This window comes from Convolutriloba macropyga, chromosome 14 (genome assembly GCF_964194025.1).
Source record: "Convolutriloba macropyga chromosome 14, txConMacr16.3, whole genome shotgun sequence".
Taxonomy (NCBI): domain Eukaryota; kingdom Metazoa; phylum Xenacoelomorpha; order Acoela; family Convolutidae; genus Convolutriloba; species Convolutriloba macropyga.
Genome location: NC_134481.1, coordinates 20,736,024 through 20,761,680, shown reverse-complemented (window position 1 = coordinate 20,761,680; position 25,657 = coordinate 20,736,024). Strand labels below are relative to the sequence as shown.

At 35.6% G+C, this 25,657-nt stretch overlaps 2 protein-coding genes across 2 annotated transcripts in view; both read right to left on the bottom strand.

Moving 5' to 3' along the window:
- Positions 1-6,504: 6,504 nt before the first annotated feature.
- LOC142353412 (small ribosomal subunit protein eS6-like) overlaps positions 6,505-25,657 on the bottom strand; it is a 330,099-nt gene continuing 310,946 nt past the window's right edge. The window contains exons 2-5 of the mRNA XM_075405644.1: positions 10,220-10,328; positions 7,908-8,043; positions 7,196-7,497; positions 6,505-6,857 (exon numbers count right to left, since the gene is read on the bottom strand). Coding sequence (XP_075261759.1) covers positions 6,633-6,857; positions 7,196-7,497; positions 7,908-8,043; positions 10,220-10,294 — 738 coding nt within the window. The 5' untranslated portion in view covers positions 10,295-10,328 and the 3' untranslated portion in view covers positions 6,505-6,632. The remainder of the gene's footprint in view (positions 6,858-7,195; positions 7,498-7,907; positions 8,044-10,219; positions 10,329-25,657) is intronic.
- On the bottom strand, positions 10,507-16,611 carry LOC142353316 (nuclear pore complex protein Nup98-Nup96-like). Its single transcript, XM_075405547.1, has one exon. The coding sequence runs from the start codon at positions 16,598-16,600 to the stop codon at positions 11,054-11,056; it is 5,547 nt and encodes a 1,848-aa protein (XP_075261662.1). The 5' UTR covers positions 16,601-16,611; the 3' UTR covers positions 10,507-11,053.

Sequence of the window (25,657 nt, the reverse complement as noted above, 5' to 3'; positions counted from 1 at the left end):
TGAACTTAACGCCTTCCGAGCGTTATCTGTTTATCCAGTTTTTGAGGACGAAAAGTCAAAAGCTTCGGACCGAAAATCGGCCAAGCAAAAAATTGCATAGAAAGCTAGCACAACAAATATAGTTGCTAGAAACATTGTTTAAGAGCAAGTAAACAACAGCCCTAAGTTTTGACTAAAGTTCGTACGCCTGAGTATTATTAAAGGTCGTAGAAAGTTAATAAATCAAAAATTGGAGTTCTTCCGATTGCAATTTGAGCGCTCCGCAAAAGTTTTGCTACAAAAGACAATACGGTTTGCGCAAGCCTGCTGTAGCAGAGAAAATTCCAAAAAAATCAGTGTTTTAACAGATTTTTTAAAACAGAAACCTAAGATTTCAAACAGATTTCAGACTGCTTTCTGAGACAAAGTAAAAATGCTAATTGAAGGTTAGTTTAGAAAACCTTTTCAAGAAAATGTCTCGGTAAAAATTTTCGCCTTTGTGCAATTCTACTTCTTTGTTGCCTCGCAACAATCTGAGACCAGAAATCAATATTTTGTTTGAATCCTTTTTTTTTGACTACTTATACACTCACGTACTTGAAAAAACAGATCAATTACTTTATGATTGAAATCGGGCTCAAAATTTTAAACCAAACTTCAAACACGTCTTTTTTTCTATACCATTAAGAAACAGCAAAAAATGAATGCGAACTAAATCTCAATTGTTTTAAAAAAATCTGCAAATTTGTTATTTACAAATTTATGTTTGAGAAAAATCTATAAATCGGACAGGGGTAAAACCCGGCCCTCCAGGTTATCAGTCTGACATTTTAACCACTAAGCTGCAATGGCTTTGATTATCTGACGTTCATTATCGCTTTTACATTAGCAAGAAACTTTATTTCAGAATGAGAGCAACTCAGATCACTTAAAAATTAAGAAAGCGAGCGTGAAAAACTCACAAAAAGTCAAAGATTGTTTCTGAACAAATATGCTAAAACTGTCAAGCAAAAACTTTGCATTGAAATAGACACATACGTTGTTTACAAAAATCGTTTCAAACTTCGTTCGAGAGCAATGAAAAAGTAAACAAACATCGATTAACTGACATGGAAAAACATTGATGTTTTTTATTAAGATTTATTCTCTATCTATAGTTGAGAGAAAACGCTCATTGAGAAAAACTGCAGCTGACTTAGTTTAATAGAAAGTTTTTATGTTCGCATTTGCATAAGAACTAGCTACTACCGAGCCTCTATAACAAACATGCAACGAAATGATTAAATGTTTTTGTTTACCTTAAAGTAGAACAACTTTCGATTTTCACATTTTTCCGAAATCATTTGCAGCTCGGCCGGACCTAAAGAAAAGAATATTTTCAGACTCGGGGAACAAACTGATCTTTGAATCTGAGCAAATTTCCAACCAAGTTTTCGAGACAACAGAATTATCAAGCTCATTTCGTATGAACATTTTGCTCTGGAGTTCTTAAGCTATTGAATAAGTACCATAAAACAAAATTTATATACTTTAATAAAAAATATTTCAATGTCCTCAAAACAATAGCTGATAACAAAAATGCACACAAAAACCGAATAATGCACCTTAACGTAGCCCATTTCGATCTGTAAAACTTGGGTACGAAATTTATATTAGAGTTGACACTATCAATACATTACATATGAACAACATGTGGACCCTGAATACCCTCAGGATAGGATTATTTTTACAAACGCAATAAAACACAACCTAAATTCGAAAATTGCATGTCAAACCAAAAATGTATTTTTAGTTCGATATAATACCCTATCAATCAATTAAGGTCAACGTCCACTTTTACGAACTGAAGTTTAATTCAAATGCACCTCTACCAATCTTCTTCCCCGTGTACTTACATTTCAGAACTAATGATAAATTGCGATGCTTTTTACAAGCGGTGATATGGAGGATTCCACTTTATCTTCCCAGAATGCGAAAAAAAGCACAAAATTATGTCCAAGAAAGTCGAAAATGTTGCAGAAATGTTCTGTGAAAACATTTAAAAATACGCGCGTCAAAAAACTAAGATTGGGCTTCTTTTGTTAGACTCGCACACGTTAGCTTTATTTCATAAGTAATTCAACGTTCGATTATTGCATTGGGAAATATAGAGAACCGGAGGTCTTGAAATCTCTTGAGATTTTAAGAAACTTGTGTAGTTCATAAGTCAAGTTCTTTCATTAATAATCTGCATACGTTTGAATCTCCGTTTGAATTATTCATTCAAAGATCTAATCTCCGTTTGAATTATTCATTCTAATTTGAATCAAAAACTCCAATCGAGTGCTCACACTTTTTTGTCACCTTGACCAGGATTTCGACGTATTATGAAAAAGAGACATATTGAGGATCCTTTTGGGGGTCACTTTTTTTAATCGAAAACCCCAGTTCAATTAAAGATTAAATTTCATGAAAATCTGTGTTACTAATGTGCTCAAATTAAGTTTTTCTATAGTCCAATAACTCCAGACATCTGTTCAATAAGCTCGTGGAATATGGTTTACTTTCCAGTCCATATCTCCATAGGGATCGAGCGGCATCAACCCAGGTAATCCTTTTTCCCACGCTTCCTTTATCACCACCCACATAATCCCTAAGGCCAACCCATTGCCCAGACCTCTGCCAACGCCACCACCATGAGACTGTACCGTACCCCAAAGAGCGCCAGTAGCAAAACCTGCCGTAAAGTAGGCAGATTTTGGGTTCTTTTTGAAGGGTGCAAAGTTTTGCAACAAACATGTTGTTAGACCAAGGCCAGCGCCGTATGCCGTTGCGTACAAAACGTTTGGTACTCTGACGAGCCACATGTTATTCGATGATTTGGCATAAGCTGGGGTATCCATGGTTGCGTGAAAAATCTGATTAGTCGCAGATGCCAGCATCGCTAATGAAGCAGGGTATGCCATCTTTGTATGACAACTCTCGCCTTCTGGTTTTGAGAAATACCCTCTAGATGGTAGGAAATCACTGTAGGGAGTTCTAGGGTAATTGCTGAACAATAGAGAATCTTTTCTTAAGAATGAACCATTGGTCCTGTTCAAAAATACGTGAGATGAGATGCCAGGTTTAGCTGGAATCGGCTCTGCTGCGATTAGACAGCTGTTGCAACCCTTTTCCAGCTCTGGCTCTAGACCCCGATCTGTAGCCATTGATTAATCTGAAAAATAGCGGCCAATACTGCAACAGTTAGTTAGTATTTTGCGTTGCCTCAAATTTAATTTCGACGTTAAATTTTATATATTTGATAATGCACAGTTCCCTGTTCAACTTCTTGTATCTACACATGAATAAGAAGCATAAATGGACTTTTTGGCATAATGCGAGGTGCTTTTGTGCTATTCAGCCCTCATCTTTGGTCAACTTTTTGTTACGTAGATGGCACAGGGTAAACTTTCAAAAGTGAGAAACCCTGAGAAAATTATATTGAAGTCTTCTGAACAGAAATACAGTAAACGCTATCCAGCGCTCTGTCAAATAGAACACATAAAATAAGACGAGTACAAAAAAGACATGGTTTTGTCGAGATGGTTGGAAATTTCCCTATCTTCATCGCCGCTTACAAAGAGAAAATTTTTATAAAAATGTGTTCAAGACAATATAGTACATTTACACATAGGTTGCGTTAGGAGAAAAAACAGTATATTGTGCTCTCCTGTTTTTAACCTTTATTTGATATATACAAATGAATAGGAACCTCAACAAATTAGAAAATAGCCAAATCCACTTGACAGGAGTAACACGAATTCGTCAGTCTCACGCAATTTGGAATCACTTAAAACAACAAAATTGTGAACAAGTCACAAATGACAAAGAATATCAAATGAACAAACAAATTTAAGAAAATGTAGGATAAAAATGAAAATCTTGTAAAATAAACCCGAAAGTAGTTGGTTCCTGCAGTTCTTTGAAATGCTAAATTAAGAGCATACGAAAAGCAAAGAAACAATTTGCGCACGTTCATCATAATTTTCTAAACTACTGTAAATTTTTAGAAAACTCCGCTTCGAATGAAAGCTCCGCTTATTGATTGCTTCGAAAGATAAGTTGAAACTTCCTCGTTGAAGTTGCACGTATTTTTTGTTTCTTAAATTTTTTCAACTTCTTGAGTAAATATAAATCAGTTAAATTCAAGTGATAAGTTCGATGTTGAAAAATATTACTCTACTAGTGCTGTGAAAATCTAAAAATAGGTAATTTCTTATTGATTTTGTCCCAATTAGATTATTCAACAACTGGAAAATAGGACGACTCATTGAAATAAATTTAGGACAGAAATCACATGATCCTGATAATTCTATTGCATCCAAATACAATATCCAACATCAGTGGGAGAGAAAATGTGGTAGAAAATGGCAGCACGCTCCTTCCTGAAGAATGCTTTTTGCGCCAAGAAAGCCAAAACAAAAAACTCAATACTTTTCATTAAAACTCAGGTGGTTGAGGGGGTCCACCAATGATGCCGAAGTGGGACAGAGAGCGTTGATCTTTGTCTATCAATTCAGAACGGGTCATAAAATTCAGATAACTAGACAAAAAGTTCAACCGAAAAGATATGAAATACAAAAATGTAACATTCTGAAATCAAGGTGAAGAAAAAATGTTCAGTTATGGAAATGGTCTAATAGAGAGTTTGGATAATCCGATTGTGATAATCCGATAGCAGGTTTGGATAATCCGATTGTGGCAAAGTGAAAACTAGGAAGACAAAGTAAAAATTAAGAAATCTTAAAATTTCAGACTAAACAGACTCAGAATAGACTTCTCAATAGATTTCACACATTTTATGCTGATTCCAGTAAATTCCCCCAAGAGTTTATATTAAGAAAATGGTGAAAAACATTTGAAAATCTAATTCAAAAAATGGAGCACAGTCTCCACGGAGAAAACTTGTGCGCCTTTTACACTCCGTCATTTGAAATCGGAAAAGCCTGAAAAATTAGAAATTTCAGAAAAACTGGGCAATGCGCAAAAAATAGTTCAAATTGGATTTCAAAAATTTAATACGCAAAAATCAGTATCTGCGAAATTTCATGCTTCGATAACTCAAAAAATATGAAACTGAAAATCCTCTGACGATTCCACTCATCTGATGATACCACGCCAAGCTTTCTGATGATACCACTCTTGTCTTTCTATGTCAATCATATTGGTTAGGAAACATTGAATGCAAAAAAACAGTTGAGCATATATTTCCTGTCCCAGTATTTGGGCTGAAACAATGACCACGAAAAGGTTGAACATTGCTGGCAGATTTCCAGAAAATAGCCACAGACCGGATAGAAAAGAAGAAATTTTTTAATTAAATGCTAAGATGTTACATTTTGATTAAGAATCTGTTAAGTTTTTGCTGCTCCTATTAGCTGCTCTGAAATAACAAACCTTCAATTAGAGTGACACGCGCTCACTTGACCTTATCTCTTTAAATTGAAGTAAACAAAAGTCAGTTTCAGAGTGAGGAAGTCATTTGTGAGAGCAAGGTAAGTCAAGCGTGACCAAAAACAATCACGCGAATGAACAAAAAACTCACTCTAATAATAGTGAAAAACGATGGTCACGCAAGCAATTCAGTTGAATTTAATAGTGAACTTCAACTAATTGAGTTGAGACGCTGACACATGTGTATGGTGATAAATTTCGATTACTCAAGACAAAAAAGTCACTTGAACAGTCAAACCGGTCAAAAAAATTCCGCATAAAAGACTAACACGTTTACAAAAATTTGCTTCACAGATCGCTCGAGAGCAATTAGAAATCCATTCAATATTACTTATTCGTCTAAATTTTTCGTCACTTTTGTAAAACAGATGGCAAATACTCCGAAAAAAAGTAGAAAAATACAAAACAACCCAAAATAGAATTGTGATAGCAAATTTTTCCTTCGCTCTCAATCAGGCTCTTTTTACGGAAATTGAGACTAACTTTGTTTACACAAAATTCAGTTTCTTTGTACCTTTTAGCCATCGTAAAATTCTAAATCATCACTCGTTCATTCTAAATTGATTTAATTCCATGATTCCATTAGGAGTGAAAAAAAACTAATCGTCCATTTGAGTGAGCTCAACCGTTTTCGAAATCGTTGTTTTAGTTTAAATCGTTGAAAACATTTGACTAATAAGTTTGGATATTGAACTTCAATGAAGAAAGAAGTAGTGCGATGAAAATTTCCAGACTGAACGATTTAGCTCTGCGACAACCAGAACACCGAAGTTTAACAAGAAGTTTAAATTTTCCATCTGATCCGTAAAATTTCCTTGTAAGTTAGAATCAAAGTCACTGATCCATACATATATGGACATGGTTGGCATAGCCTGATAAGAGATGTGACTATCCATTACAATTTACATATCCCAATATAACGTTGAAAAAAAGGTCAATTACAAATAGCTCTGATTCTACCGAGGGGTTAGGGAAAGTTACCTTGAATGTAATATATCAACGATTTAATAGTCTACTAACTGCTCTACTTTGAACTCAATATTGAAAAAATTGATAGGCAGAAGTTCAATTGAACTAACAATCAAAATTCAAGCACGCCTGTTTATTAATCTCAGTAAAGAGCAAATCAACGGGCATTTAGAACTTCAATTTGTCCCAAAAATAAAGCACTCGTTCGTTTAGCTGGACGAGGCCTGTGAAATTCGGGTGCTAGACCTGGACGATCTTCTGGCTTCTGCTCGCTCCCGTCTGATCTTGGCCAGAAGCCTCAGATAGTCCTGTTTACTGGCTCGCGACCTCTCGAACCTCTTTCGTCGGAGAGCTCTCAGCTTTCGCTTTCGCTGCAATCGCTCAGGTGTGATCAGTCTCTGGATTTTAGGTGCCACAGTTCGCACAGATCCGTCCTGAAAATGTTACCACTCAAATCCGGTCTTATGCAACCATAAGATGTCTGTCTTCTTCAACAATTTTCTGATATAATCTTTCATACAATATGTAATGACCATCACAATAAATTCTCTTAACGAGACGGGTTCAGTAGAAACACTGTTACTATACTATGAAGATCATAAGCTAACGAACGCATCTACGTCAACCGTCTTCAGTACAGACCGACAAGTAAACGACCTCTAAACTCGATGTTTATAAAAAGAACACATGAATGCCTATTTCACCCTCTCACATATGCCATCATTATCAGGAAGAAAATTTGCATTATCTTCAAATATATCCAGATTCTTACCTTTCGAAGCGGTCTGTTCGGCTTCTGCTTTCGGATGACATACTGTCGCACATCGTCCTTCTTGCTCAAGTTGAACATCTTTCTAATTTTGCTCGCTCTCTTGGGTCCCAGGGGTCGGGGCTTAACAATGTCAGTCAGACCTGGGATATCAGCCTCTCCTTTCCTGACGATCTTCATGCAAAGGACACTTAAGAAGTGAACATCAATTACACAGCCCCGAACTGACCTCCTTCTTCGTTCTCCCTTTCGTTTCCAAGATTGGAAGCATTTCTGTCCAGCTTTCAGCAAAAGACGAACTCGGCCTGAACAATAAAAAATCTGGAATCAATATTCAGCATAGTTTTGTTAAATGTCAAATTATGACACTATTTGTATCAAAGCAACTATGCTTTTAACAACTATCGTCGCAATTGAAGAAATTAGAGGACTCGAACTGCTGTTTCAAAAGATCAATCGAGAGTGCTATAACTGCATCAAAACTGCGGCGAAAATTATCTCTTGTCAGTTTAACATGCAACACTTCGAGCAATGTTATACTGGGATGATTAAAACTAAACGTACTTTCGTATTATGGTCAACTTCATATTGTAGTATAGTTTCTTCAAGAAATCGCTATTTATTTCAAGCGTTTGCGAGATGTTACTCAGGCCTAGTTCAACCATTCTGTTTTTTGTTCAAAAAAGTGGGATAAGTAAACGGCGCAGAAACTGACCAGTAGTAAGGACTCCCTGCTTCATGGCGAATCCGTCTTTGTCACTGCCAGAGATGATCTTGGCAATGTATCCCTTCCATTCGTCTCCCAGGAAGTCCAGTTCCACCAGCTGACTCAACCTCTTGTCATTCAACACCTAACAAAAACACCATTTGCATCCCGGGAGAGTCGAACTCTAAGAACCGCACTTCACATAATGAATTTATGTCTCTTCCACTATTTCAGTCAATTGCATACTAAGACAATAGTGAGCTCTAAGAATAATTGCAAAAATTATATAAACCTTTGCAACAACTAAAAAGTTATTTATACAGTGGAAGAAACATATACCGATTAACGCTGATTAACTAACTGCTTAAACAATTAACTAATTGCTCTCAATCGACAGGCGGGGCAATTTAATTTAAATGGGGTGTAGCTTAGAAATTTTAATGGGCGCAAAAAATCTGAACACAGATGGGTTCACACACGCGACCGTCCGGATGGCAGTCTTACATCTTAGCCACTGAGCTTTCCCGGCTCTGCTACTTTATCTCTTACAGTCGCCTTTGTTAGATATAGACAATATTTAGGTATGAGATAAACGTAGAAATACTCAAAAAACAAGTCAAGCGTGAGAAACTCACTTGAGAGCAAATAACGTTAAAGAAAAAACCGCAAAAACAGTCAACCAAAACGGACCTTTTCCGTTTGTGCCCCCTAGCTTAGTGGGTGAATATTAGCACACACAAACGCACGTGCCATATTTTTACATATACCATGATTTACCATATAATGACACGTGCTCTGTAACCTGGGGAGCATAACGTGCGGGGGGAGCACAAACGGAAAAGATCCACCAAAACATTTGCATGAAAAAGATGCACATCTTTACCATAAATACCTCGAACTTCGAGAGAAATTAAATTTAAAGGAAACAAATTTCAAATGTAACCATCTGCTCACGCGAGATGAGTTTTAAACAAAAAACATGACTTCCAACGAATACTCTAGATCAAAGAAATATCAGAATTCAAAATTAAATAGTCCAGGAAAAATAATGAGAAGTCAAGTGTGAAAAAATCACCTGAGAGCATAAACTGCGAACAAAACAAAATAGCAAAAACGGTCAAGCAAAAACTTCGCAAAAAAATGAAACACACTTTTTAATAATTGCCTCAAACTTTGTAGTAGTTAAACAAAAAGGAAACAAATTTCAACTATAGCCATCTGTCCAGGTGAGATAAGTTGTAAACAAAAAGCGTGACTTCCGAAGAACATTCTAGAACAAAGAAATATCAAGTCAAAAATGGTTCAGCAAACAAATTAAGACACGACAAGCGTGAAATAGTCACTGGAGAGCAAAAAATGCAAATACAACAAAATCCCAAAAACTTTGAAGTTAAAAAATCAAAAAATAACACAATTTTTAATAATTGCTTTAAATTGTGTCCGATATCAACTTACAATAAGAATAACTGAAGATGGAGCATTTTCTAGGAATATTAAAAAATTGGAGAAAAACTAATGAAACACATTATAGAAATGAGAACATTATCTGTTGCACAAAATACTTTGAAGCAAACACAGAAAAACCCTTTCTATAAGTTATCACTAAAATAAAAAACAACCAGATAAAAAATAGTAAAACAACCTGATTAATGCAAATAACTGGTATCGTGGCACTCTTGAGAAATTTTATGAACAAACAAAAAAATCAATTTTTTCTAGCTGTGATGCTGATTCGAAAGTGTAGCAATAAGCAAGAATTAAATTAACCCATTTTCTGGGAATGTGAAAAAAAATTGCGAAAAACTAGTGAAACAAATTAGTGAAATTAGAACAATATCTGTTGCACAAAATACTTTGAAGCAAGTACAGAAAAACCCTTTCCTTAAATTATCACTCAAATGTAAAATAAAATTGCCGATAGTTCTCAACTCCGTTCAACACAATTCGAACGATTGCTATGTTTACTCAATATTAATGGGAGGGGGAGTAGGGGAGGTGGGATGGGGCATGCAGTTTAACTCAAACCACCCTTCACACCATGAATAGTCTCCTCGATAGTTTCGGTGAATAACATACATAGAAGACTAGTAAGGCTCTAAGAGACCTGCTCAGCGACTTAATGCTCTATGAGCTTTTACCTGTTTATCACGTTTTTGAGAAAAAAGGTTAAATGATCAGGCAAAAAGCAAAAAACTCGACCATATCAAAAACTGCTTAAAGAAGACCAGCAGTGCTAATATAATTTTACAAAGTTTGTTGGAGAGCAATAAATAAATCAAGAATTAAATTCTTCAAACTATTTTCTTTTCCTAGAAACTGACCTTTAGTTTCTTTTCATCGTTGAACTCGATCTGCTTCTGGCACCCTGTGTACGGGTACGCAAGGTTGAACTTCATTCTTCAGTTGACTACAACAGCCCAAAACTGATCTGAAAACATTCAAAACTCAGTTTTGTTCGATTAGATTGAATTTTTCCATTGTCAACAAATTATTGATCTATAGCTTCTCAATCTTGTATTCAAAATATTTTTTCGTGGAACCCTTGGAAAATATTTTGAATTAACAGAAAACCAATTTCTGTTGCTGTGATTCTCATTCGAAAGTGTAGCAATGAGACAAGAATTAAATTAACTCAATGTAGAGAAAAGATCAAAATCAAAACTAATATAGTTCATGTTATCAGGTTATTTACTGAAAAAAAGAGACACGCTTTTAGTCATAGGATGCTAAACTAGCAACACATAATTTTTCTCACAAAATGCATATAAGTAACTGCACCAAACAGTCAGATTACAACATCAAGAATATTCAAATTTGACCATTGTGACTACTATTCATGCAATTTCACATTTGCAAGAATTAATAATATTTTCTAACGATATATGTCATTATCGCAACAAAATTTAACTGTTTATTAACCAAATCCATTTTTTTTTCAATTATGTTCAATCTTCATCTAATTTTGGCTCCCAAGTAATGTGCTTTAGTGACCATCACTTTCATAACATCCGCAACAGATCAACTACATGAGAGCAGGGAGGGAGTGGGAGTAAATGAAAAAAGTTAAGGTGAAATTGTGACTTCATCAATTTTATTAATCACAGATGGCAGGTGATATTTAGTAAGTTTCAATCAGTTTGTTGATGAAGATTGCCTTAATATAGCATATGATCATCTTCAGTGCTGTAATTTCTGTTAAAAGACAAGTCAATATTCTCTCGGCCAATCGAGGAGGCAGTAACCAAATTATTCCCATCTCCGTTGTTAGCATCATCATTATCATCCAAAGAGGTCAATCGTTTCACAGATGAATTCGCCATTTGGTTAACCAGCGCTATAACTTGATCATTAAAAAGCGGCAAATTGTTAATGCTTCCCAGAACCATCTCAAACGAATTCACGCCAGCAACAACACTTTCAGTAATCTCTGCCATCAAAAATCGCATTCGGTCAGTCGTAACGGGAAAATCCGGGAGCTTTTTCAGAATCAAAGCGTAAGAATCGCTAATTTCGTTCAAAGCTTCATTCAGATTTTCAGTACTCGACGATTCCAAATTCTGTATCAGTCGTTGCCGAGAATCTTCAATTGTGAAATATTCGAGGAGTAACGCTCCTTGGGTTAGCCAGTTAGGAATCGCGAATGCTTGGGCGTCTAATTTGGTTAAAATAGACATCAAAAGCTCTTCGTCTTCCGCAAAGTACAACTCGGCTGCAAAACCTTGTTCAATTAGCATTTTATGAACATCTTTCCAATCTTGGGCTTCGACCAAGTGGTACAACTTTAGATTGAAGTCTTTGTCAATGGCAGCTCTCAATGATTTGCTTCGTCTAATCACGCTTTCATCGTAATTCAGTTTATCTACTAAAAACTGTTCTTCGGGTGTAAAATCTTTGCCCGAAGAGCAATTTCTGTCCATCAAATCTTGAATAAAATTCTTCCGAAATTGATCAGATTTTATAAAACTCAGCACAAAAGCAGCCCAATGCCACATTTTTTCACGCTCTAACTGGAAGGCAAAGTTGGTTATAACATTGTTTTCGGACGCAATTTCAATATTTACGAAGCCCAATGTGATTAATGCACTCATAACAGTCCAAGTGGAGAAATAATCGGTAATATTTTGGGCGAACGTCAACGGGTTTAAAACCATTTCAGGCCTTGAAGTTGGATCCACAAATAACTGCAAAATGTGATAACAAACATCAAAATAGTCAAAATTTTTGCCCACGGCTGTTTCTCGAACTGCAAACGGCGATTGCATCAACCCCGAGTTACACATTTTCTCGTACAACTCCACAACCTCTTTCACAGTTGAGCTCTGATTGGTCAAAAACCACAAACAAGCTCCCAACGCCCGTTTCCAGGAAAAGTCAATGAAGAACTCTTCGGTAGCAATGTTAAACTCATCCTCAGACTGGTCTGAAATCGCGTTGCCAGAGATAAGTTTGAGTAATTGCATGTAGCTTTCATTTACATGCTTTGTCAAGTTCATATTCGAAATTTCAATCTCAAGCATTGAAATCCAGTTTCTAACATCGGGGCAGGAATCCTGGGCCAGAAGTAAAGCCAACCTTGGACAGTCCGCTTCCAGGGCAACGTTTATAGCCTCTTCTTTCTGATTACAAGAATAGAGAAGTAAAATACGCTGAAACGCTTCCGGTTGCGTCAAGGACTTTGAGACATTCGCGTAATCATTACATAACTCTTCGTCTAAAACCTTCGTTAGCCAATCAGAAAACGCTGATCTCCGCAGTTGCGAAACTTCGTAAGAATCACCGGTTGGATTAGGTTGAATCATATCACGATCAATTGCTCCAAATAGAGCATGACAAAGAGAGATAGCGCTTTTCAGCACATTTGATTCCGTCAAACTTGAGTTGAGATCTTTTACAAAATCAGTTGATTCAATGAATGAGAATCGAGGAAATGAATTTCCCATGTCGCTCGCGCTGTATTCGTAAACGTTGTTCAGAATATTTTCCACAAAATCGGTTTCAAAATGATTGCTTATATCGTCAAACACATTACAAGACACCACTTGATAGGAAGAGTTTGGCTTGGTAAATAAAGAAATCAACCCTCTAAAATTTTGAGATGTCGGGCACGAAATAGAAGTGCTAGAGCTTTTCCACGAAACTCTAAATTGGTTATTGTTAGAAACTGGATTTCTAGTTAAATTTTCTTTTATGTCCCCTTCCGGAAAGGTGTCCAAGTCCAAACCTTCGAAATTTGGTTCATGCTCCAGCAAGTTTTCATTCCTTACCTTTTCGAACTTTTCTATTCTGTACTGTTTCATTAAAAAATCAGCCCGCTCATCTAGCGTCAGACCAGACAGCGCGGACTTTCGCTTCATTCTTGCTCTTGTCTTTTCGTCTATATTAACTGAGCTGTTAGAATCTTCGGGTATCGCAAACAGAGATTCGGTCATCGGATCCAACTTCTGTGCAAATCGACTTTGCGCAAAAAGAGAACTCGATGTCAGATTCATCGTTTGTCCCGCAAGTGAGAAATTCTGTCCAAACCCTACATCTCTTGACCGAAAAGAATCAAAGTCAAACTGATTGACTGTGGAATGCTCAGGGCCAGCAGCAATCTCGCTGGACAGCGAGTCACCCCCTCCGAGACCTCTCGTGAATTGGGTTTTAGCTCGGACATCTTTTTCAGGAGGAAACTTTGTAAGAGACGGCTTCTCAACAACAAAAGTTTCATCATGATTTTTCTTTTTTAAAGAGTCACTTTTCTCACCAACATGAGTGTTGACAGTATGCCGCGCAGTAACTGCTACACCGTTTTCATTGCCAACATTTTCATCATCATCATCGCTATCATCAGCCAAAGTATACTTAGAGAAATGCTTGACTTCAAAAACCCAAGAACCCGTTTCGGGTCTGTACTCTATAAACTTAGCAGGCAATTTTGCGGTCGAGCGTTCAATCTTTTCAGCGTAGTTCATCACGCACAATTTTTGAGGGGACGTTATGGGAAGTTGCGTGCTCTTATCATTCGGCCAAACCTTGTCTAACGTCACAACTGCCCGCTTGTTCAGGCCTTCACCTAATGGCGGCTTCCGCTCATCGTCCGGGTAAATAGTAATCTCTTTTCTTCTAATGTGAACTATTTCATCAAGGTCGATACCGGTCAAGTCAGTTTTTCCTGGAAAGTGAACATTTCCATAACCGTCACGGCCAATTGTAAAGTCTTCAACAATACATTTTCCTGTAGATTGAACAATTTCATCCAAAACTCTTTTTTCTGGATCCGTGAAATATTCAGGCCTGGTAAGTTTGACAGACATTTTCGAGTTCTTTGCAGCAATGAACGGCGCGTTGTTTTCAGAATTTGGGCTAGCCAATCGAGGGCTAGTAACTGGGTTTCTTCGAAATTGATTCAAGCTTTCTTTTTCAGAGCTTTTGTCTTGATTCGTGTTTGTTTTAATTTCATTGAGAGGTGTATTGACACTATCGAGTGAACTATTCAACGATTCATAAGTATCGCTTTTCTTTTGTCGATCATAGCTAGTTTGAATTGGAGTAACTCCAGGTGTTTTACTTAGATCACTTAAAGTTGAAGTCTCATTAGGCAATTTGGTTGCCCATTTTTGATTCGCACGTGTGGGCGTGTCCACATTTATATCAATAGAAGTGCTTTCACTCGTTGTAATAGGACGGTCTAAAACTGTTTCGTCAATGACCGACACTTTAGAGTTACTTCCTTTGCCGCGAGTCGTCATTGCATCGTCGATTTCAGCACTTGAGGTTCCAACATCTCGCACAGCAGTCGAGCTGGCCGGTCGACTAGCAGATTTCGAACTATTCGCGTCTTTAAACGACGTTGAACTTTTGTCAGTTCCTAGCAAAAACGACAAGGCTACAGCTTGCGGATTATTTTTGATCAAATCAGAGTTATTTAAGCTGCCATTTTGAGACATGTTGAGAGATACTGAAAGCGGCAGGTTCGCAAAAGACATATCCTGTTGTTCTTTGATTACAAGTTTCTTCGGGTTACTTTTCGGCACAAAACTTGGTCGTGGCGATCTCTGATAATCGTCGTCTAAACCGTCAAATAGCCGATCGTGCTTTAAGGCCGAATTTGGTTTAACCTTCAAAGTAGGTTTTGACTCAATTTTGTGTTGAGCAGGCGATAAATACGGTTTCTGAGATGATGGGTTGATAGGTTTTGTAATTTCATCTTTCTTCGACTTGTTTTCGACCAGAGAATTTCTGAACAAAGGCGAGTCGCCGTAAGGACTCATTGCCAGACCCAAAATTTGCTGCTGTAGCATCTGATGTTGTGCATTTGCAGTCGCGGCATCAGTTAGTAACTGGACAGGTTGCGTAGCTTGAGCACCCAAGGCAAGTCCAGCAGTGCCAGCCACGGGGTTCCCAAATAAAGATCCTCCTCCAAGAGCTGGCTGCTGAGTACCACCGAGGCCGCCAAATAGAGATCCTGTTTGACCAAGGGTATTTTGTGCTGGTTGAGTCCCGAAAAGTCCTCCCGTGGTACTGGTTGTGGTTCCGAAACCCAATGGTTTGTTTCCGAACAATCCGCCGGCGTTAGTTTGAGTACTTCCAAATAAGCCTCCAGCTGTGGACGTTCCGGTTGCTCCAAACCCTCCAGTTGTTCCTCCAAACAGAGGTTTGTTTTGAGTTGTTCCAAAAAGCCCTCCAGCTTGGGTTGTAGTCGTCGAGCCCCCAAAATTGAACATAGATCCAGTGGTGGTTGTTGTCAGTCCCAAATTTTTATTTGCTTGAGACCCAAAAGTAGAAGATCCAAAAAGACCTCCGGTCGTCCCTTGCTGTTGAGTTGATCCAAAAGTACCAGTTCCTCCGAACAATCCTCCAGTCGTGCCTTGCTGAGTTTGGCCACCAAATAAACCCCCAGTCGCTGGCTTGTTCTGTCCGCCAAACAGAGACCCAGTCTGTTGTTGTCCACCAAACAAACCTCCGCCTGTCGAGGCCGTTGAAGTTGAACCAAATAAACCTCCCGGTTTTTGCTGTTGATTGGCACCAAAAAGTCCACCAAAACCTGTACCCGTTTGCGCCGTCGCACCGGTTGTCCCCCCGAAAAGTCCACCAGTGGTCTGCTGGGTTCCAGCAGAGGAACCGAACAGACCCCCAGCTCCTGTCGTCAGAGTTCCCGTTTTCCGGTTAGCAGCATAATCCTCCATTCGGAGTTCCTCCAATGACTTCGCTTCGTATTCCTTCATAGCGGTCAGACAGTTATGCTTTGTCGAAACTGAGGTACTGATGCCGTTTTTCATCATCGTATCGGTTCCCGTCGTGGGATTGAACTTAATAGTTGTTCCAACAGGAGCTGCAGTGGTATTGAACGACCCTGCTTGTCCTCCAAAAAGTCCGCCAGTTCCCGAGGTCGCAGTTTGTGCCCCGAACGTTGTATTCGGTCGATTGAATAGGTTTGTAGATCCTCCACCAAACGAGAATGCATTCTGTTGTTGCTGTTGGGGCTGATTAGTTCCAAGTAATCCTCCCCCAAATCCTGAAAACGTCGACTGAGGTTGCTGCTGTTGTTGTTGCTGTTGGGGCTGTCCAAAGAGAAAACCAGAAGTCTGCTGGGTGGCAGGTTGCGATCCAAACAGTCCGCCAGTTTGAGGAGTTTGTTGGGTTTGGTTTGTGCCACCAAATAACCCTCCGCCTCCCCCGAGGGAGAAAGAAGTTGCCAAACCAGTAGGCTTGTTAAACATCGAACAAAGCTAATTCTGAAATGAAGTAAACTATACATTCCTCTGAATTCCACTATTTTTTTCTTTCAGGTGACAAGAGTGCAATTTCAAAAAAAAATCTTGCGGTAAAAATCTTGACTGAAGATAGAAATGAATGTATATTTTGATAAGGATGAGAATATATAGCACCTTTATTATTTGAAAATATGGTAAAGCACAGCTCTACTACACATGCGAGAAAAAAATGGTTGAGCAAGTTGGCTTTGTTCTGTGATGACTCTCACACGTTCGTAAAACTTTCCGTCCCCTGTTAAAATTTAAGAAAACCAGTAACATGCAAAGAATTGACGAGCCACGCAAACAATGCCAATCGACTCAAGAGTTGCCAAAAAGTTGATTACTAGCGTCACAATGAAGAGCTTTATGTTTCGGATCGAATCTAAAAGCGATCAAAACTAAATGCATCAAATACACATAAAAAGACCCACCCTTCATAACGAGAATTTGCCTCCTTGACAGTTTCACTGAAAGGCATACTTAGAGACTAGTAAGGCGTAAAACTCTAAGAGAGCTTTTCAGCCTTTTAATGCCCTCCGGGCTTTACCTGTTTATCGTTCTTGACAAAAAATGAAAGGGTCGGAGGATAAAAATTATCAGAAAAAAAGTTGCTGGTACGGAAAATCGCATTAAAAAAGACCAGCAGGGCCAAAATAATTGCTATTTACTTTGTTTGAGAGCCAACAACAAACATGTTGCTGGCATATTTACAAAAAAATTACCAATTTTAATCTAATAACTTGCTTGTTGTGTTGTTCATGGATTACTTTTTCTGAGTGTTTGGGATGGGAGATAAGAGGACGGAAAGCAGATCGATTATCTTTAGATGTTCACCTTTTTTTCATTAACTTTTAACCTTATCATTTTCCTTATATGAGTTTGTTGAAAAACAAACGCTATTTTTAAAAAACTTAGATTAACAACATAGTGGCAGTGCATGATGATAAAAAAAAGACAAAAGTCGCGGAAACGATTTGCAATACTTGCGACGGACGAAGCTGGTTCATTATCCAAGGCATGCATCCAAAAAAAATAACTACAATTCTGTTAGAAGTTGAAGAAAATCTGAACAGGCTGGGCATATGTCGTCCTAACTGTATTTTCAGAGGTAACCTAGCAGGCAACACTAGCGCCCAGAAGGTCGATCAAGTTGGGTGATAAAAGGTTTTACTTGAGCGCTGATAAGTTCTTACTTTACATTTTGAGGAGTAATTTTTCCCCCAGAGTCTGCTCCTGCTGCAGGAAAAAAGCAATTTGCAGCGAACATTTTCTCAATATTCCAGTAAAACTCCCAATACACTTTTCCTTCAATCAAAATAGAGATTCCAATAACAATAACAATAACAAGGAGGCTCGTTAATGTGCGTTCGCACATGATGTTCAGACCCGCGCTCATCTACATTTTGACTTACATTTTTGACAAAGAGATAATCAAAAACATGTTTGAGTTTTATAAAAGCGTTAAACAACCAAGATGATCATTGAATTAAATAATGCCATGCCTCATTACAACAAGATCTGTCATTAAAAAGTCTACGAGAAAAAAAGCAACAAAAACAAAATTTCATCGCAAAAACTACCTTAATTTAAAGGCACCTAGTAACAACGTCAAATTACAATCAGACAAAATCCAATTACACAAATTTATTTTCCTAACTACACATCAGATGGGAATAATGAGACTAGGTAACAAGTCGACAAAAAGAAGGATTACTGAGGCGAAACTAAAAAAACAACACTTCTTAAACCAAATAAATTCAAAACTCTTAAAAAATTAGCTTTCAACAAAATATTTCTAGCTGAATTTACTTAAGTCATCATAAAACCAATAGCACTTGTCTCTGGTTACACCAAGCCATAGGAACGGACTAAAGATGCAAACAAAGTCAAAAAATTACAAACAAAAAATTACAAACATTGCGAAAACACAAATAAGTGAGGCCATTAAAATCATTAGCTATAATCTGAATATTATGTATTTTCATTTCATATTCTATTGATACTAATTCAACTAACATTATACTGAATGAACAAATAAGTTCAATTGGGCGACATTTGAAAATCATTGGGATCTGTTATTACGACTATGCTGAAGGAAGAGAAAAAGAAACAAAAACACACCACTCACATACCTTTTTACAAAAACGCATATCGGCCTACAAACAAAACATTACTTACGTCATAAAATCAGTAAACATGTTAATTTTAAAATATAAAGATTTTTACAGGACCTCTCAATGATTAGATTAAGTTACAAGTTGACGAAACGAACAAAGCTGAAAAAATTGAAAAATCCTTAAAAATGTTTAAAATATATAATAACCTAAGCTTTAATACTATTCGCCGTAAACTGACTGCTTCGGGTAACATCAATCATTCAATCCTCACATATAAGCTAATGAGACCGGTCAGCTTTTTATTGCTACCTAAAGAATTAAAAAAAAACAAAAAACAGCAAATTCAAAAAATTGAGCGAGAAAAGTGTCGAAGCCATTAAAAAATGATTTTTTCAGGAACTTTTTAACTTTCGAAAAAAGTTTTAAAAGCAATGGGATTCATTTGTTAAGAATTTGACTCCAAAAGATCAACAAACATGAACAAAGACATTAAAACCACGAAATGTTTCAGAAAACCCTTAGTATCAACGCAAATAAATTCAATAGCTCTCAACGGAAGCTAATAAATACGCTACGTTGAGCCTCGATGAAATCGAAAGGATGTTTATCATTCATAAATCATCAATAAGACATTACAAAAAGTCATAGATAATGAAAAAAAAAAACAAGAAATACAAGCAGAATCCTAAAATAAAGTAGAAAAATGCGAGAAAAAGTCCAAGCCATTTAAACCATAAGTTTTTCCCTATAAACTTCAAATATGATCAGTTGAAATTCATCATTAATCCAAAGCAACTATCAATATTACGATAATGTGTTACGATTCCAAAAGGAAACAAAATTACGAAAAAAATATCCAAAAACTAAAACAATATATGAAAATTCGTGCATCGAAGTCGTAATACCATTTGCTTTAAGATAAAATCTCTAAATAGATTGATGTTGGTTGAATTATAATACACGCGCTCTGATCATTAACGAAACTGACTTGCAGTCACAAAATAAGTTTAAGATCAGTTAATTCAAAAATTTTTCGAGAAATTATTTTTAAAGTCTTAACAGCCATTAAAATCAATAGCTTTGACAGAAGTCATTTAATACGCTCTAAATGACAGAAGTCATTTAATACGCTCAACTGAAGCGTACGCTTCGATTTAAGGAAGGAAAATTTGTCATGGTCATGCACAGGTAATCAATAAGACGTCACAATAAGTCACAATAAGACGTCACAATAGCTATAATCTGAATATTATGTATTTTCATTTCATATTCTATTGATACTAATTCAACTAACATTATACTGAATGAACAAATAAGTTCAATTGGGCGACATTTGAAAATCATTGGGATCTGTTATTACGACTATGCTGAAGGAAGAGAAAAAGAAACAAAAACACACCACTCACATACCTTTTTACAAAAACGCATATCGGCCTACAAACAAAACATTATTTACATCATAAAATCAGTAAACATGTTAATTTTAAAAAATAAAGATTTTTACAGGACCTCGCAATGATTAGATTAAATTACAAGTTGACGAAACGAACAAAGCTGAAAAAATTGAAAAATACTTAAAAATGTTTAAAATATATAATAACATAAGCTTTAATACTATTCGCCGTAAACTGACTGCTTCGGGTAACATCAATCATTCAATCCTCACATATAAGCTTATGAGACCGGTCAGCTTTTTATTGCTACCTAAAGAATTAAAAAAAAAACAAAAAACAGCAAATTCAAAAAATTGAGCGAGAAAAGTGTCGAAGCCATTAAAAAATGATTTTTTCAGGAACTTTTTAACTTTCGAAAAAAGTTTTAAAAGCAATGGGATTCATTTGTTAAGAATTTGACTCCAAAAGATCAACAAACATGAACAAAGACATTAAAACCACGAAATGTTTCAGAAAACCTCAGTATCAACGCAAATAAATTCAATAGCTCTCAACGGAAGCTAATAAATACGCTACGTTATGCCTCGATGAAATTAAAAGGATGTTTATCATTCATAAATCATCAATAAGACATTACAAAAAGTCATAGATAATGAAAAAAAAAACAAGAAATACAAGCAGAATCCTAAAATAAAGTAGAAAAATGCGAGAAAAAGTCCAAGCCATTTAAACCATAAGTTTTTCCCTATAAACTTCAAATATGATCAGTTGAAATTCATCATTAATCCAAAGCAACTATCAATATTACGATAATGTGTTACGATTCCAAAAGGAAACAAAATTACGAAAAAAATATCCAAAAACTAAAACAATATATGAAAATTCGTGCATCGAAGTCGTAATACCATTTGCTTTAAGATAAAATCTCTAAATAGATTGATGTTGGTTGAATTATAATACACGCGCTCTGATCATTAACGAAACTGACTTGCAGTCACAAAATAAGTTTAAGATCAGTTAATTCAAAAATTTTTCGAGAAATTATTTTTAAAGTCTTAACAGCCATTAAAATCAATAGCTTTCGACAGAAGTCATTTAAAACGCAAAACTGAAGCATACGCTTCGATTTAAGGAAGGAAAATTTGTCATGGTCATGCACAGGTAATCAATAAGACGTCACAATAAGTCTTATGACAATGGAAACAACAATATAGGCAAAAACCAATTCAAGAGAAAAGTGCAAGAAGAAAGTGTTCAAGCCCTTTAAACCAAAAGCTTTTCTCTGAAAATCTTATTCCTGATCCAGTGATCGTCTTCTCTAAGCCAATGGCAGATATCAACATCAGGGTAATGTGATAAGATTTCAAAAGGAACCAAAAATGAGAAAATATCCAAAAATTTTTCACAATTTTTTGAAAACTTGTCGCATTGAAGTCATAAAGCAAATAGCTAGATGATAAAAACGCTAATCAGGTTAGTTTTTGTTGCAGTACAAAAGAATGGGGCCCTGTTTACTGAGACTGTTTCACAATTCACGAAAAAGTTTATTATCGGTTAATGTTAAAAAATTTTTTCGAAAAATCATTTTTGAAGGCTTAACAGCCATTATCTGTCCACTGAAAGCTCTAGATATGTTCACTTAATGCTTATTACGAATTTTATTGCATTTTTAATAAACGAGAAAATGGCATATGACTACAAAAATAAACAAAAAATGAAAGGGTCGGAGGATAAAAATTATCAGAAAAAAAGTTGCTGGTACGGAAAATCGCATTAAAAAAGACCAGCAGGGCCAAAATAATTGCTATTTACTTTGTTTGAGCGCCAACAACAAACATGTTGCTGGTATATTTACAAAAAAATTACCAATTTTAATCTAATAACTTGCTTGTTGTGTTGTTCATGGATTACTTTTTCTGAGTGTTTGGGATGGGAGATAAGAGGACGGAAAGCAGATCGATTATCTTTAGATGTTCACCTTTTTTTCATTAACTTTTAACCTTATCATTTTCCTTATATGAGTTTGTTGAAAAACAAAAGCTATTTTTAAAAAACTTAGATTAACAACATAGTGGCAGTGCATGATGATAAAAAAAAGACAAAAGTCGCGGAAACGATTTGCAATACTTGCGACGGACGAAGCTGGTTCATTATCCAAGGCATGCATCCAAAAAAAATAACTACAATTCTGTTAGAAGTTGAAGAAAATCTGAACAGGCTGGGCATATGTCGTCCTAACTGTATTTTCAGAGGTAACCTAGCAGGCAACACTAGCGCCCAGAAGGTCGATCAAGTTGGGTGATAAAAGGTTTTACTTGAGCGCTGATAAGTTCTTACTTTACATTTTGAGGAGTAATTTTTCCCCCAGAGTCTGCTCCTGCTGCAGGAAAAAAGCAATTTGCAGCGAACATTTTCTCAATATTCCAGTAAAACTCCCAATACACTTTTCCTTCAATCAAAATAGAGATTCCAATAACAATAACAATAACAAGGAGGCTCGTTAATGTGCGTTCGCACATGATGTTCCGACCCGCGCTCATCTACATTTTGACTTACATTTTTGACAAAGAGATAATCAAAAACATGTTTGAGTTTTATAAAAGCGTTAAACAACCAAGATGATCATTGAATTAAATAATGCCATGCCTCATTACAACAAGATCTGTCATTAAAAAGTCTACGAGAAAAAAAGCAACAAAAACAAAATTTCATCGCGAAAACTACCTTAATTTAAAGGCACCTAGTAACAACGTCAAATTACAATCAGACAAAATCCAATTACACAAATTTATTTTCCTAACTACACATCAGATGGGAATAATGAGACTAGGTAACAAGTCGACAAAAAGAAGGATTAATGAGGCGAAACTAAAAAAACAACACTTCTTAAACCAAATAAATTCAAAAGTCTTAAAAAATTAGCTTTCAACAAAATATTTCTAGCTGAATTTACTTAAGTCATCATAAGACCAATAGCACTTGTCTCTGGTTACACCAAGCCATAGGAACGGACTAAAGATGCAAACAAAGTCAAAAAATTACAAACAAAAAATTACAAACATTGCGAAAACACAAATAAGTGAGGCCATTAAAATCATTAGCTATAATCTGAATATTATGTATTTTCATTTCATATTCTATTGATACTAATTCAACTAACATTATACAGAATGAACAAATAAGTTCAATTGGGCGACATTTGAAAATCATTGGGATCTGTTATTACGACTATGCTGAAGGAAGAGAAAAAGAAACAAAAACACACCACTCACATACCTTTTTACAAAAACGCATATCGGCCTACAAACAAAACATTATTTACGTCATAAAATCAGTAAACATGTTAATTTTAAAATATAAAGATTTTTACAGGACCTCTCAATGATTAGATTAAGTTACAAGTTGACGAAACGAACAAAGCTGAAAAAATTGAAAAATCCTTAAAAATGTTTAAAATATATAATAACCTAAGCTTTAATACTATTCGCCGTAAACTGACTGCTTCGGGTAACATCAATCATTCAATCCTCACATATAAGCTAATGAGACCGGTCAGCTTTTTATTGCTACCTAAAGAATTAAAAAAAAAACAAAAAACAGCAAATTCAAAAAATTGAGCGAGAAAAGTGTCGAAGCCATTAAAAAATGATTTTTTCAGGAACTTTTTAACTTTCGAAAAAAGTTTTAAAAGCAATGGGATTCATTTGTTAAGAATTTGACTCCAAAAGATCAACAAACATGAACAAAGACATTAAAACCACGAAATGTTTCAGAAAACCCTTAGTATCAACGCAAATAAATTCAATAGCTCTCAACGGAAGCTAATAAATACGCTACGTTGAGCCTCGATGAAATCAAAAGGATGTTTATCATTCATAAATCATCAATAAGACATTACAAAAAGTCATAGATAATGAAAAAAAAAACAAGAAATACAAGCAGAATCCTAAAATAAAGTAGAAAAATGCGAGAAAAAGTCCAAGCCATTTAAACCATAAGTTTTTCCCTATAAACTTCAAATATGATCAGTTGAAATTCATCATTAATCCAAAGCAACTATCAATATTACGATAATGTGTTACGATTCCAAAAGGAAACAAAATTACGAAAAAAATATCCAAAAACTAAAACAATATATGAAAATTCGTGCATCGAAGTCGTAATACCATTTGCTTTAAGATAAAATCTCTAAATAGATTGATGTTGGTTGAATTATAATACACGCGCTCTGATCATTAACGAAACTGACTTGCAGTCACAAAATAAGTTTAAGATCAGTTAATTCAAAAATTTTTCGAGAAATTATTTTTAAAGTCTTAACAGCCATTAAAATCAATAGCTTTGACAGAAGTCATTTAATACGCTCTAAATGACAGAAGTCATTTAATACGCTCAACTGAAGCGTACGCTTCGATTTAAGGAAGGAAAATTTGTCATGGTCATGCACAGGTAATCAATAAGACGTCACAATAAGTCACAATAAGACGTCACAATAGCTATAATCTGAATATTATGTATTTTCATTTCATATTCTATTGATACTAATTCAACTACCATTATACTGAATGAACAAATAAGTTCAATTGGGCGACATTTGAAAATCATTGGGATCTGTTATTACGACTATGCTGAAGGAAGAGAAAAAGAAACAAAAACACACCACTCACATACCTTTTTACAAAAACGCATATCGGCCTACAAACAAAACATTATTTACATCATAAAATCAGTAAACATGTTAATTTTAAAATATAAAGATTTTTACAGGACCTCTCAATGATTAGATTAAGTTACAAGTTGACGAAACGAACAAAGCTGAAAAAATTGAAAAATCCTTAAAAATGTTTAAAATATATAATAACATAAGCTTTAATACTATTCGCCGTAAACTGACTGCTTCGGGTAACATCAATCATTCAATCCTCACATATAAGCTAATGAGACCGGTCAGCTTTTTATTGCTACCTAAAGAATTATAAAAAAAACAAAAAACAGCAAATTCAAAAAATTGAGCGAGAAAAGTGTCGAAGCCATTAAAAAATGATTTTTTCAGGAACTTTTTAACTTTCGAAAAAAGTTTTAAAAGCAATGGGATTCATTTGTTAAGAATTTGACTCCAAAAGATCAACAAACATGAACAAAGACATTAAAACCACGAAATGTTTCAGAAAACCCTTAGTATCAACGCAAATAAATTCAATAGCTCTCAACGGAAGCTAATAAATACGCTACGTTGAGCCTCGATGAAATCAAAAGGATGTTTATCATTCATAAATCATCAATAAGACATTACAAAAAGTCATAGATAATGAAAAAAAAACAAGAAATACAAGCAGAATCCTAAAATAAAGTAGAAAAATGCGAGAAAAAGTCCAAGCCATTTAAACCATAAGTTTTTCCCTATAAACTTCAAATATGATCAGTTGAAATTCATCATTAATCCAAAGCAACTATCAATATTACGATAATGTGTTACGATTCCAAAAGGAAACAAAATTACGAAAAAAATA